Raw genomic sequence first — 14,507 nt, 5'->3', positions numbered from 1 at the left:
TTTGGGCTAAAAGATTTACTGTACTCTTCTCATTCTTTTTGTAAGGGAAAACTATTCTCTGGGATAAATCTAAAACAAACTGTAGAAGATATAGTTATCCATAAACTGGGTAGCTTTATATAATTTTCTTATCAATGATAAATCCTTCAATATGTATACTTCCTCTATGTATTTATATACATCTGAAATATCACACATTTGGACAGGACTGCAAGTTGTGTAACTTTTAATGTCATCAAAATAACATTTTTTTTTTTTTTTTTTTATACCTTGTCGCTGTCTCCCGCGTTTGCGAGGTAGCGCAAGGAAACAGACGAAAGAAATGGCCCAACCCCCCCCCATACACATGTACATACACACGTCCACACACGCAAATATACATACCTACACAGCTTTCCATGGTTTACCCCAGACGCTTCACATGCCTTGATTCAATCCACTGACAGCACGTCAACCCCTGTATACCACATCGCTCCAATTCACTCTATTCCTTGCCCTCCTTTCACCCCCCTGCATGTTCAGGCCCCGATCACACAAAATCTTTTTCACTCCATCTTTCCACATCCAATTTGGTCTTCCTCTTCTCCTCGTTCCCTCCACCTCCGACACATATATCCTCTTGGTCAATCTTTCCTCACTCATTCTCTCCATGTGCCCAAACCATTTCAAAACACCCTCTTCTGCTCTCTCAACCACTCTCTTTTTATTTCCACACATCTCTCTTACCCTTACGTTACTTACTCGATCAAACCACCTCACACCACACATTGTCCTCAAACATCTCATTTCCAGCACATCCATCCTCCTGCGCACAACTCTATCCATAGCCCAAGACTGAGTCTATTAAGGAAGTTGTGTCAAGATAAGATGCAGATCGAGTGAGAGAAAAATGAGCAACATAACAGACTATATACTAAAAACATGGGAGCTAAATTTTTCCTTTACACTGAGAATCAATGACTATGGTAACGTTTCTTAATCTTTTTTATTTTACAGTACATTTTTGGGTCTGCTTGACCCTTACACCACATTAAATCAAATTTTGCCAGTATTCTAATGTTATTACTCACTATCTATTGAGAGGAAGGAAAATAAAAATCTTCCAGCATATACATAATAAATAAAGTAAAACAAAAGTACTTTTATAGATTTATAGAATATTTCAAATACCATAAGCAAAAAAAAATTTCAAGCTTTATTAATGTCATGACTTATCACAGTCAAGGAGGAAAGAAAGAAAGAGTACAATGTAATCTTTAATGTGAGTTTATGAATGCTTCTTTTAGGTTGGATGCTACAGTCCACATCAAGGTTAGGCCTTAATTGAACTATAGAGGAGATTATGAAAGGTAAAAAGAAGACAAGAAAAAGTATTTATGAATTTCAAAATGTGCCAAGTCATAGTTATTGGGAAAGATATGAAGGCTACAGATTCCAAAGCTTTGAGCTATAGGGAAAGAAACGGTTATCAATAGGGCCCACCTAAGATGCCAACGGGCACACAGTAATCAAGGGAGGCAACAGCTTGCCAAGTACTGCACGGTCTAGCTAGCAGTGCAAGAACACAAGCAGGCAACTCCTGGGAACAAAAACCCCAAGTAATACCTATGGAAGAGGGAAAGTGAATCAGTACTATGGTGAAGGGCAAGTGTGTCAAGTTTTGAAGTTAGCCTTGGAGAGTTTATAAGTCTGACTGGTTTTGACTCAACTCTGTCAAGTAAGAATGTAGAGTTAGAACAATCCCAGATGTGAGAACAGTACTTCATACAAGGACGGATCAGTTCTTTGAATAAACAGAGCAACTGTTCATAAGAAACAAAGTTTTGACATCTAAACAGGACTCCCAGTTTCCTGTAGGTAAACTTGGCAATTTCTGTAATGAAAGGTTTCCAAGAAAGAGTGGATGTTATGGTAATATCAGGTATGTTTATCAAATCAATAGGTAGAATTACAGAACTGTCATCGGAGAGAGAGAAGTTGTGAGGAAATTTCGATATAGAGATGGGTAGGAAAAGTGAGGCATTAAACTTAACCAGATTTTGTTTACCTTAATGAGATATCCTGTCCAAGACTGAGTCTATTAAGGAAGTTGTGTCAAGATAAGATGCAGATCGAGTGAGAGAAAAATGAGCAAAAATGAAGGACATGGAAGAATGGAGTGTTGAGCCATCAGCGTACAAGCACATTTGGTTATTTAAGGAAGACAGGAATTCATTGATAAAATGGATAAAGAGTACAGAACAAGACAGAACCTTGAGGGACACCGCTCTTGATGGAGAAAGGGGGAAGGCTGATCCATCAACTGCCATGGAGACAGACTAGCTAGAGAGGAAGCTATACATGACGGAGCAAAGGGAGGGAGGGAAGCCAAAAGAAGGGAACTTAGAGATGAGACCCTGATGCTATACCCTGTCAAAAGCTTTGGATATATCAAGGGCAACTACATAAAATTCTCCAAAATCTTTCAGGGATTATGACCTGACACTAGTAAGATAAGAAAGCATATCATTAGTGGATCCCCTTTTACAAAAGCTATACTGGTGATCAGAGAGAAGACTGTGAGATTCAAAATGTCCAAGGATATGGGTTGAGCAGGGATTCATAGACTTTAGAAAAGGTAAATGTCATAGCAATAGGACAATAGTTTGAGGAGTTAGAACAGTCACCCTTCTTAGGGATGGGACGTACCAACACATGATTCCAAGAAGAAGGAAAAATTCTGGCTTTTAAGCAGAAACAGAGCAGACAAGCAAGCAGAGGTGCAAGTTCAGAGGCACACTCTTTTAGTAAACAAGGATGGGTGCCATCAGGACAATAAACCCTGCATGCGTCGAGAGAGAGAGAGAAGCACTTTTCAGACAGTTGAAAAGAGATTATGGGGAGGGGCATGGGATAGTAAGAGGAGCATCAGGAGATGAAGGAATGTTAGAGTCATCCAAGTGGAGTTAATGGAAGAGCTGGAACCAAAGAGAGTTGCTTTGTCTATGGGAGAGACAGCTACAGCACCATCACAACATAAAAGTGAAAGAAAGGTAGAGCGACAGAAGTTGTTAGAGATGCCCTTAATCAAAGACCAGAAAAACCTATCAGTGGATAATGAGGAACAGTTATTGCACTTCCTTTGTATAGGGGATTGCCTTGCCTTATGGATAATGTACTTGCAGTGATTATGGGCAGGGGTAAATGGTGAATGGGAATCAAGGGAAAGATCATTTCTAAGCCTGATAAGCCTTAGAACAAGAAAGACTGAATCATAGATTGGCAGAAGAAGTTGTCTTTCATGAAGAGGGGGTAAATGCTTCCATTCCTGCAACAATAACCTCTGCTATGGATCTGGTGGGCACAAAAGCATCACCACATAAGACCAAAATTTACCCAAGAAAAGTCAGAAAAGAATTTTTATGTCATTCCAGTCAGCTTTGTTGAGGTGCCAATGTTTATGCTCAGTAGGGGCTGCTGGAAGGGGAGGTGCCATTTAAATAAATACATTTATGAGAGTGTGATCAGATAAACCAACTGGGGACAAGAATGAGTAGTTACAGCGGGATGGATTAGAGGTGAAAAACAAAGCAAGAATTTTAGGAGAGTGGTCACAGTGGTCAGGAATACAGGTAGGGTGGGAGATAATTTGGTCAAGATCACTAAGAATGGAAAAAATAGTTGATTTTGCTTACCAATTTACTGTCTCTCAATTACAGTAAACACATGGCACAATGCCATAGTTGTAAAATATGTCTTCATAATAAAATATTGCATTTGTTTGTTATGACAATGCAGTATCTTTGTCTTTCTCTTATTAGGAATGTACTATGGTACACTAGGGTCACTGTTGCACCCTACCAGTTGCAAAGCCCTGAAGTAAGATTGCATTTGCCTTTGTACTTGGATGGTTAAAGTAAGTGTTTAGTCTTTTGCTTGTTCTTAATTTCTTATCCTTAGAAATATTGAAAGACATGAATGCATACAATGAATATCGTAATGCACTGCTATACCGAACATTCTTATCGTATGTAAACATTTCCTATCATGAGAATTATTATACACAATTTTCACTAAACAATACACTATAAGCAGAATGAAATTTACATCTAATGAACCAGTGGTTAAAAGCAGAAGGAAAAGTCCAGAACACATTTCATATGACTAGAATGAGTAAATCATGAAAAGAAAAAGGATGGATTAGGTTCAGATGAAGGGAGCATTTACATGAATGTCAGTCTTCCTTGTTTATACATCAACTTACCATTTAACGCAATTCTGCAATTATAGACTCAACTTCACAGTCAGAAAATTAAAGACACGACACAAACTAGAATGGGGGGATTCTGAAGTTTGGAAAGCATCCTCAGCAGTAGAGACTGATGCTCCTACTAAATCAAGCTGAATTTTTTAATGTGCTTAGCTGCAAGAACAATGAATTTACCAAAGCCTGAAAATTACCTTCTCAGATGTCACTATGACATTGTTGTAACTTCAGTTTAAGTAATCAAGACATTTTTAACATGAAGATTGGCAGAATACAGGTATAGTACCACTGGATAAAGAAGAATGTTCAAACTACAGAGGTACAATTATTTCTAGTGTAACTGAGAGGGTGAAAGCATGTACAGAAAATCAAACTGGCAAAGGATGAGTGGGCCAAATATCTGTTTTTGCCAATGTGCAAGAAACACATAAAAAACAAAAGGTTCTGTATGTGGAATTTATGGATCTGGAGAAAGCTTATGACAGGGTTGATAAAGATGCTTTCTGAAAGGTCTTCAGGATATCTAGTCTGAGGGAAGGGTGTATGGTATGTGTACAAATAGGAAGAGAAGAGAGGTGTATAACTCACTATGGCTGCTTAATTTGTTTGAGGATAGGGTGGTGAGGGAAGTAAATGCAAGAGTCTTCCAGAAATGTGTGAGTATGCAATCAGTATGGGATGAGTGGGCCTGGGAAGTGAATCTGTTGCTGAATGCTGATGACACAGCACTGATGACAGATTTGAGTGAGAAACTGCAGAAATTGATGACTGAGTTCAGAAGTGTATGGAAGGAGGAAGTTGAGAGTAAATCTAAATGAAAGCAATATTATTAGATTTAGCAGGGCAGAGGAACAGGGTAGCTGGGGTGTCAGTTTAAATACATAAAATTTGGAGGAAATGAAGTGTTTTAGGTACCTGGGACTGGACAAGGCTGCAAATGAAACCATGGAAGTAGAAGCATCATAGGATTATGGGGTTGGTGTGGAGGCAAAAGTTATAGGTGCATGGAATAAAGTGTGGAAAGAGAGAACATTATACAGAAGGGCAAAAATGGGTATGTTTAAAGGTATAGTAGTCCCAACATTCTCATATGGATGCAAGGCACGGGCTGTAGATGAGCATGTGCAGAGGAGGGTGGATGTGTTGAAAATGAAATGTTTAAAGACTATATGTTCTCTGAGGTGGTATGATCGAGTAGGTAATAAAAGAGTAAGAAAAAAGGTGTGGTAATAAAAAAAAAAGTGTGATGAGAATGCTGGAGAGGGTGTGCTGAATTGGTTTAGACATATGGAAGGAACGTCTGAGGAGAGGTTGACAAAGAATACATATGAGTCAGGACAGAACAAGAAGGGGGAAATAAAATTGGAGACAGGAGGATGGAGTGAAAAGATTCTGAGTGATTGGGGCCTGAACATGCAGGAGGGTGAAAAACATGCGTGGGATAGAGTGAACTGGAATGATGTGGTATACAGGGGTCGACATGCTGTCATTATATTGAACCAGGACATGTGAAGCAACTCGGGGAATCATGGGAAGGTCTATGGGGCCTGGTTGTAGAAAGGAGCTGTAGTTTTGGTGCATCACACATGAAAGCTAGAGAATGCAGGTGAATAAATGCAACCTTTCTTCATCTGTTCCTGGTGCCACTTTGTCTATGCAGAAAACAGCAATCAAGTATAAAAAAATGCAAACAAAATGAATCATTTCACAAACTCATACCATTACCTTGAATACTTTTGTAATACATCAAGGCCAGAATCTAAACTTGTCCTCTTGTAAGTGTCTACATGTGCCAGATTGATTCCAGAATCCACTGAGGGTCTCTTTATAAGTCTTCCTCTTCTAACTGAAGTGTCACTCCAAGAAGATGCAGGGGATGGGCAGCCTGCTGGCCGCCCAGGATCCAGCTCACTACTTAACGGTAGATCTACACTTAGGTGACGCTGTTTTCTAAAGTCACATCTAAAATAGATAAGATTTTCATTCTTTACAAATGGTCATGATACCACATACAAAGTCTTAGAAATCTAATTTACAGCATTAATATCTATATAAAACCAAACCAATAGAGAAAGGTGCAACAAGGTATGCATGAGAAAATATTTTATGAAGGGCAGTCACTATCTTAATTTTTGTTTGCATCTCTAATTCTTGACAGCTGAGTTGTGACCTGGACCACAGCATAATGTAAAAAAGAAAAAAAAAATGGAAATAGTAAAGAAACCACAGTAAGGTCAGGATATAAAAATTTTCATCCCCTATGCATGCAAAGCATGTCCCCAGTAGCCACTGCATAAGAACATATGTATATGTAATTACTTGTTTGCAATAACCTATTGAACAGCAGAGGGAAGGAGTTTTACACTCGAAGGGACCCCATCTTTTGAATTTTTCCTTATATCATACATTTTGAACTTCTGTATACTGCCTGCATTCACAATTCCATCACTTCACTTATTCCATTCATCTACAACTCTAGTATTTATGTACAACATTAGTATTATTATGGTATTTTTTTTACTTCTAATAAGTTTCTTGTTGAGCTCTTATTACTTTTTCATTGCATACTTCAGAGAACTACTCGCTACTAACATAGCCAAACTGGTTTAGAAATGTGAAGGTTGTGATCAGGTCTCCTATTAATCTTCTCTCTTCCATAGTGGGCAACACATATAGCCTTTAACCTCACTCCAACAGGTAACTCAGCTCTCTTATTTCAGGTTCCATCAAAGGTGCCCTTTTCTTGACCTTCTCTACTAGATCTTTATATCTATTTAGGTAGGGTGACAGAATTGAGATGCACATTTTGAATTATGATTAAGGTAAGTTTGTAAATAGTATACCAAAAATTTGCTTATCCATATAATTAAATCCATTTCTAATATCAACCACCAAACAGTGTGCCTATGTAACAATTCTGATGTGATGTTCTGGTGAAAACTTGGGTACAATGTCGATCCCCAATTCCCTCCTGCACACAAATTCATTCTAACTGTTTCTTACCTGATTAAATCTTCATCACTCTGTATTTGCTCAACCAAATATAAAAAAATCAACTTTGCAGCATGCTTATGTCCCCATGCAGGTTTATACAATATTTGTCATTGTGTACTTCTTTCATGATCAAAGCATCATCTGAAAATATGTTCAGGCAAGAATCTAGCCCTTCTGGCAAGTCTTTAACATAGCAGTGGCCTAAGACCTAGTAACACTGTTGCATGCTGCACCCAAACCCATTCAAGAAAGACTCCACTGACATGTACTCCCTGTTTCCATCCAATAAGAGATTTTTCGATCAAGAGAATGAGCCTTCTCCTTAGCCTGTGCCTGCATGAAAAACCAGCATCTTTACCAACCTCCTATGTGGGATAGCTTCAACAGTGAGGAGCCAGTTATATTTCCCCATCATGGTTATCTTCTCCTTATGACATTCATCCTCATCACTGTCATCACTACCCACTGGCTTAGGGTTTATAGTGGCTTCAATGATCACCACTTTCCTTACTAGATGCACAACAGGAGAACCACAGTCACAGGTCATCCATATTACTATATCATCTTCATATGATTCCTTGGCAACACCAGATATTTGTTTGGCATAAAGTAAAGGGTTTGCTGCCCTTCCCTTCTCCTGGGTAAAGTGAAAACCTTCAAACTTGTCTGATGAGACAGACAGTGTTGTCGAGTATTGTTACCAGACATAACTTGTGTCAGGCCTTAAGTGTGGACTGATTAGCATTGTCCCAAGCATCTGCAATACATCAAACAGCATCTTTGGTTGTGAAGGTCTTCTCAAAATTGTCCATTCCTCCAACATGACCACAGTTGTTCACTAGACGAAGCATGAAACTACTCAAACAGTTGCACTTCACAGATCTGATGATACCTAGATCCAAGGACTGAATTAACTCTTTCATTGCTTTGGACATAATGTTACACATCACGAAGTCCCTGCTCTGCACTTCACATAACATTATGTTGGATCCTGCCATCACTTTAAATACCAGATGATGTTTCTTTCCACCAAATACAGATTGATATTACTCACAGCCTATTACCACAGCTAGAAAAAATATTACGTATCTCAGTCACCCATACATTGTTATGGGAGGTGCACAAATGTCAATTCAGCACAATGCTACAAGTATAAGCCCACTGTCATGTTATATGTATGATACAATGAAAAATCATAATAAATGGTAAAGAGGCAAAAAAAAAAATGAGTTTTGTTCAGGTAACAGATTTATACTGGCCTTTAGGGATTCAGTTACAAGAATAAAAATGGTGTAAATGTGTACTCATTTCCATGGCAATCATTCCATGTTATGCAGACACAGACAATCCTGGAGCAATCATGTGAATATGTCTTGTAACAAGTTTTGTGTGTGCCCAATCTCTCTTTAGTCCCTGTAAAAGACCAGGGAAGCAATGAAAGTTTAGTTAGTTTTAGATTGAGAGAACAATTACAGTAGAGTATCTGTAAACCTATACAGGACCAAAACAGGCTTCCATAAAGTGAATACTGTCTTGACATATGTCCAAGAAAAGCATATAATGAACCAGAGTACTTGCATTAGTTTAGTTATACGTATCATCAGTTTCTGCAAATACCTTCAATTAACAATTCATCATTTGGTAAGAATTGAAGAAAACTGTGTAGAAAAAATGTATGTAAATACAATCTACAGTATTATTCACCAAATGTAAGTTGAATGCAGCAAATGTAATTACTTTGCATCCAAGCATTTGTGATCTATGTAACACTCCCATTTCTACCACTCATTTTCATCATCATTTTTCTGAATACTGTACATTAACTATTATTTGTTCATGAGTTAGGCGAGAACCTATTAAGGAGAATTTTTTTTATTCTTGTTCACCATTTCCTTCATTAACAAGGTAGCACCAGAAACAGATGAAAAAAGGTCTCATTCCTCATATTCATTCTCTACCTGTCATGTGTAATGTGCTGAAACCACAGCCCCCTATCCATAACCAGGCCCCACAGACCTTCCTGTAGTTTCTCCCAGCTGCTTTATATGCCCAGGTTCAGTCCACCAATAGCATGTCGACCCTTGTATACCACATTGCTAAAATTCCTTCTATCCCATGCATCCCCTTCACTCTCCTGCATGTTCAGGCCCCGATCCCTCGAAACATTTTTCACTCCATCCTATCATCTCGTTTGGTCTACCCTATCTCCTTTTCCTCTCCACACATATCCTCTTTGTCAACCTCTCCTCACTCATTCTCTTCATATGTCCAAACCATTTCAGCACACATCCTTCAGATTCCTCAACCATACTCTTCTTATTACCCCACCCCTCTCTTACCCATTCATTACATACTCGATCAACCCATCTCACACTACGTATTACCCTCAAACATTCAATTTCCAACACATCCTCCATTTCCCACACATTCTCATCTGTTGCCCATGCCTCACATACATACAAAATTGTCAAAATTGATATATCTTCAAAAATACCCATTCCAGTCCTCCCAGATAACAACCTCTCTTTTCACACATTCCTTAACCCCCTCACCCACCTTCTGACTCACTTCCACTCCATGGTTCCATTCACTATCATGTCCACTTCCAGCTACCTTCCAAATTTTCTCCATTCAAACTCATACCCCAATTAAGCTGTCCCTCAGCCCTGCTATACTTAATAACCTTGCTTTTGTTCACATCTACTCTCAAATTCCTCCTATCAAACATTCTTCCAAACAACGACATCAACTTCTATAGTTTCTCACTCAATTCTGTCAACAGTGCTGTGTCATTAGCAAACATCAATTGACTCACTTCCTAGGCCCTCTCAGCCCCTATTGACTGCATTCTTGCCCCTCTCTCCAAAACCCTTGCATTTACCTCCCTTACCAACCTATCTACTGACAAACTGTACAGCCATAGTAACATCACACACCTCTGTTGTATACCAATCTTTACCTGGAACTACTTACACCCTCTCTACCTAATTGCTCACATGCCTTACACTCTTGATAAAAACTTCTCACTGCTTTTAGTAGCTTTTCCCTACCATATATTCATAAGAGCTTCCATATTTCCATCAACCCTATCAAATACTTTTTTCAGATATATATATGCCACATACATATCTTTCTGTTCCTCTTTAAGGAAAACACCTGATCCACACATCCTGTACCAATCCTAAAACTACATCATTCCTCCCTCTCAGTCACCTTTCTCCCATAAACCCTAGTAGGTACACTCAACAAACTTATACCTCTGTCATTTGAGCACTCACTTTTGTCCCCATGGCCTTTGTGTAGTGGCACTGCACATGCATTCTGCCAGTCCTAAGGCACCTCACCATGATCTATACATATTGTGAAAATCCTCTAACTAATCAATAAAATAGTCACCCCCTTCCCTAAGAAATTCAACCACATCATCATCCACTCCAGCAGCCTTGCCACATTTCATCTTCCACTAGGCTTTCATCACCTCATCTCTCTTCACCAAACCACTTTCCATTACTCTTTTGCTTCACATACCTCCAGGACCTAAACACCCTACACCTGCCACCCTACCATCAAACATATTCAACAATCCTTAAAAATACTCACTACATCTCCACACCTCATCACCACCTGTTACAACTTCCCCATTCACCCCTTCATCGGTTTTCCCTTCTGTTCTCTTGTTTTTCTCACTATTAATCAATACCTCTTTCCAAAACATTTTCTTGTTCTCCCTAAAGTTTACTGATACTCGCTGTAACTCTCATTTCCCCCTTTTCCAACCCTTGCAATCTCCTATAAGCTGATCTCATAACCTTATAATGCTTATCACAAGAGTGGTACTACTTTGGGAATGATAGTTGAAGTTTTCCTTCTCAGTTTTAGGAATGCTATTCATGGCAGCATCTAAAATAATTTTCATAAAAATATCATCTGCTTCCTCAACACCAGGATACTCACACTTGGAGTGATTAAAGCTCTAATATTACATTCATCCAAATCAACAATCTCAAGTCCATCTAAGAGGGTTATTTGGTGTATAATTTTCTGCTCTATACAGCAGGAATGGAAAGTGATCACTAGCATAAAGGTCTTGAACACTGGACCAGTTAAAATCTAAAAATAAATAACTGGAACAAACTGCAAGGTCAAGAACAAATAGTTTTCCAGTGCATACAATATGCTAAGTAAGGCTATCATCTTTAAAAATACTAATGTCAAAGTTACACGTCAAGCAACTGTCCTCTCCCATCTCAATTAGTGTGTTCTCAATCCCATAAAGGGCTGTGCCCACTGCAATCACTAAACAGGAGAAAAGGATATGGCAGTTCATCTAATAAGTCTTCAATGTCATCTTGCATAAGTTTTCCGTCTGGAGGGAGATAAAAGGAACAGACAGTACTTTTCACTTGTAGAATGGTGTATGCAGGGGGGAGGGGGCTTGTAAGGACAGGGATAAGTGGAGAGCCTCTTGCCGTGACCAATAGGAGTTCTAGGAGGGAACAGGCATCAGAGATAAATAGATAGATAGATAGTAATTTTAGATATCAGATTTACACTTAAAGGTGTTGCTGGTAGTGTAGTCTTCAAAGGAATTACATTATAACTGATTTCTGATTTCAGACTATTTCTGGCTTCCTTCCTTAGCCTTATTGCCAGGTGAAGGGATGGATATATCAAATTTAATGTCACATCCAAGGTTTAAGCTCTTATTTTCTAGTTTGTTTCTGTGCAGGCAGGGGAGGTTCCATCTAGTAAAACTTTCATATCTTCCAAATAAAACAATATTCTATGGTTCTACTGTAGAATACTATCCATTAAAATAAATTTTTTCTAGTGAAACAAAAAATTTTTTTAGGGAGCTCCTTGAGTTTTCAGTTTTGTCCGTTGATGTTTGTACTAGTGTAGGATTATACCTTTCCAATAAAGCAGATGACTGGGATGAACATTGCACATCATCATCCAAGAACTCATTCTCACTAGTTAGCTCGCAACCAGCTGGTTTTCAAGTAGATTCTTTTTCATGATTCCTTTGTTTTTCATCACCTCACTCTAGAGATGGAGTGGGTAATCTATGGCTCTTAGAGGCACTTGATGAACATTCTTTCAGGCATGAGCTGAGCTTCAAGGATTCTCCTGAGAAGTGCTCAATAGATGCTCCAGAGAATAAGTACCTGAATGATGCATACTAGATGAAGAATATGAGTAATATCTTTTCACACAACTTGCATTTATCATTTCCATTCTCAATCCTTGCACCCTTCCCAAGGCTATGGGTTTCCCCAATCCTCTTCACTTTCAAGCTATAACTTTTACATTCTCAAACTAAAATAAGATGAATAAACAGAATGTTAAGAAGCTGATACAAAAAAGCGAAGGAAGAGTAGATGAAGATTTTGGAAGAATGTCGAGTGAAAAGTTATATTATTTTTTTATATTTTGCTTTGTCGCTGTCTCCCGCGTTAGCGAGGTAGCGCAAGGAAACAGATGAAAGAATGGCCCAACCCACCCACATACACATGTATATACATACATGTCCACACACGCACAATATACATACCTATACATCTCAATGTACACATATATATACACACACAGACATATACATATATACACATGTACATAATTCATACTGTCTGCCTTTATTTGTTCCCATCGCCATCCCGCCACACATGGAATAACAACCCCCTCCCCCCTCATGTGTGCGAGGTAGTGCTTGGAAAAACACCAAAGGCCCCATTCGTTCACACTCAGTCTCTAGCTGTCATGTAATAATGCACCAAAACCACAGCTCCCTTTCCACATCCAGGCCCCACACACTTTGCATGGTTTACCCCAGACGCTTCACATGCCCTGGTTCAATCCATTGACAGCACGTCGACCCCGGTATACCACATCGTTCCAATTCACTCTATTCCTTGCACGCCTTTCACCCTCCTGCATGTTCAGGCCCCGATCACTCAAAATCTTTTTCAATCCATCTTTCCACCTCCAATTTGGTCTCCCACTTCTCCTCGTTCTCTCCACCTCTGACACATATATCCTCTTGGTCAATCTTTCCCCACTCATTCTCTCCATGTGACCAAACCATTTCAAAACACCCTCTTCTGCTCTCTCAACCACGCTCTTTTTATTTCCACACATCTCTCTCACCCTTACATTACTTACTCGATCAAACCACCTCACACCACATGTTGTCCTCAAACATCTCATTTCCAGCACATCCACCCTCCTACGCACAACTCTATCCATAGCCCATGCCTTGCAACCATACAACATTGTTGGAACCACTATTCCTTCAAACATACCCATTTTTGCTTTCCGAGATAATGTTCTCGACTTCCACACATTCTTCAAGGCTCCCAGAATTTTCGCCCTCTCTCCCACCCTATGATTCACTTCCGCTTCCATGGTTCCATCCGCTGCCAGATCCACTCCCAGATATCTAAAACACTTCACTTCCTCCAGCTTTTCTCCATTCAAACTTACCTCCCAATTGACTTGACCCTCAACCCTACTGTACCTAATAATTACCTTGCTCTTATTCACATTTACTCTTAACTTTCTTCTTTCACACACTTTACCAAACTCAGTCACCAGCTTCTGCAGTTTCTTACATGAATCAGCCACCAGCGCTGTATCATCAGCGAACAACAACTGACTCACTTCCCAAGCTCTCTCATCCACAACAGACTTCATACTTGCCCCTCTTTCCAAAACTCTTGCATTCACCTCCCTAACAACCCCATCCATAAACAAATTTAAACAACCATGGAGACATCACACACCCCTGCCGCAAACCTACAGTCACTGAGAACCAATCACTTTCCTCTCTTCCTACACGTACACATGCCTTACATCCTCGATAAAAACTTTTCACTGCTTCTAACAACTTGCCTCCCACACCATATATTCTTAATACCTTCCACAGAGCATCTCTATCAACTCTATCATATGCCTTTTCCAGATCCATATATGCTACATACAAATCCATTTGTTTTTCTAAGTATTTCTCGCATACATTCTTCAAAGCAACCAGCTGATCCACACATCCTCTACCACTTCTGAAACCACACTGCTCTTCCCCAATCTGATGCTCTGTATATGCCTTCACCCTCTCAATCAATACCCTCCCATATAATTTACCAGGAATACTGAACAAACTTATACCTCTGTAATTTGCACACTCACTCTTATCCCCTTTGCCTTTGAGTGAAAAGTATAGGTAAAATAAGAAAATGTACTGGAAGGAGGTGAAAAAGGAGAGAGGTAG

At 39.2% G+C, this 14,507-nt stretch overlaps 1 protein-coding gene across 7 annotated transcripts in view; it reads right to left on the bottom strand.

Moving 5' to 3' along the window:
- Camta (Calmodulin-binding transcription activator) overlaps window positions 1-14,507 on the bottom strand; it is a 1,164,029-nt gene that overhangs the window by 218,432 nt on the left and 931,090 nt on the right. For all 7 annotated transcript variants that reach the window (XM_071671358.1, XM_071671359.1, XM_071671353.1 and 4 more), the window contains one exon: window positions 5,972-6,208. In XM_071671358.1, coding sequence (XP_071527459.1) covers window positions 5,972-6,208 — 237 coding nt within the window. The remainder of the gene's footprint in view (window positions 1-5,971; window positions 6,209-14,507) is intronic.

The sequence above is a fragment of the Panulirus ornatus genome, chromosome 16 (assembly GCF_036320965.1).
Source record: "Panulirus ornatus isolate Po-2019 chromosome 16, ASM3632096v1, whole genome shotgun sequence".
In the NCBI taxonomy this organism is placed as follows: Eukaryota; Metazoa; Arthropoda; class Malacostraca; order Decapoda; family Palinuridae; genus Panulirus; species Panulirus ornatus.
This window is presented reverse-complemented; position numbering and strand designations above follow the sequence as displayed.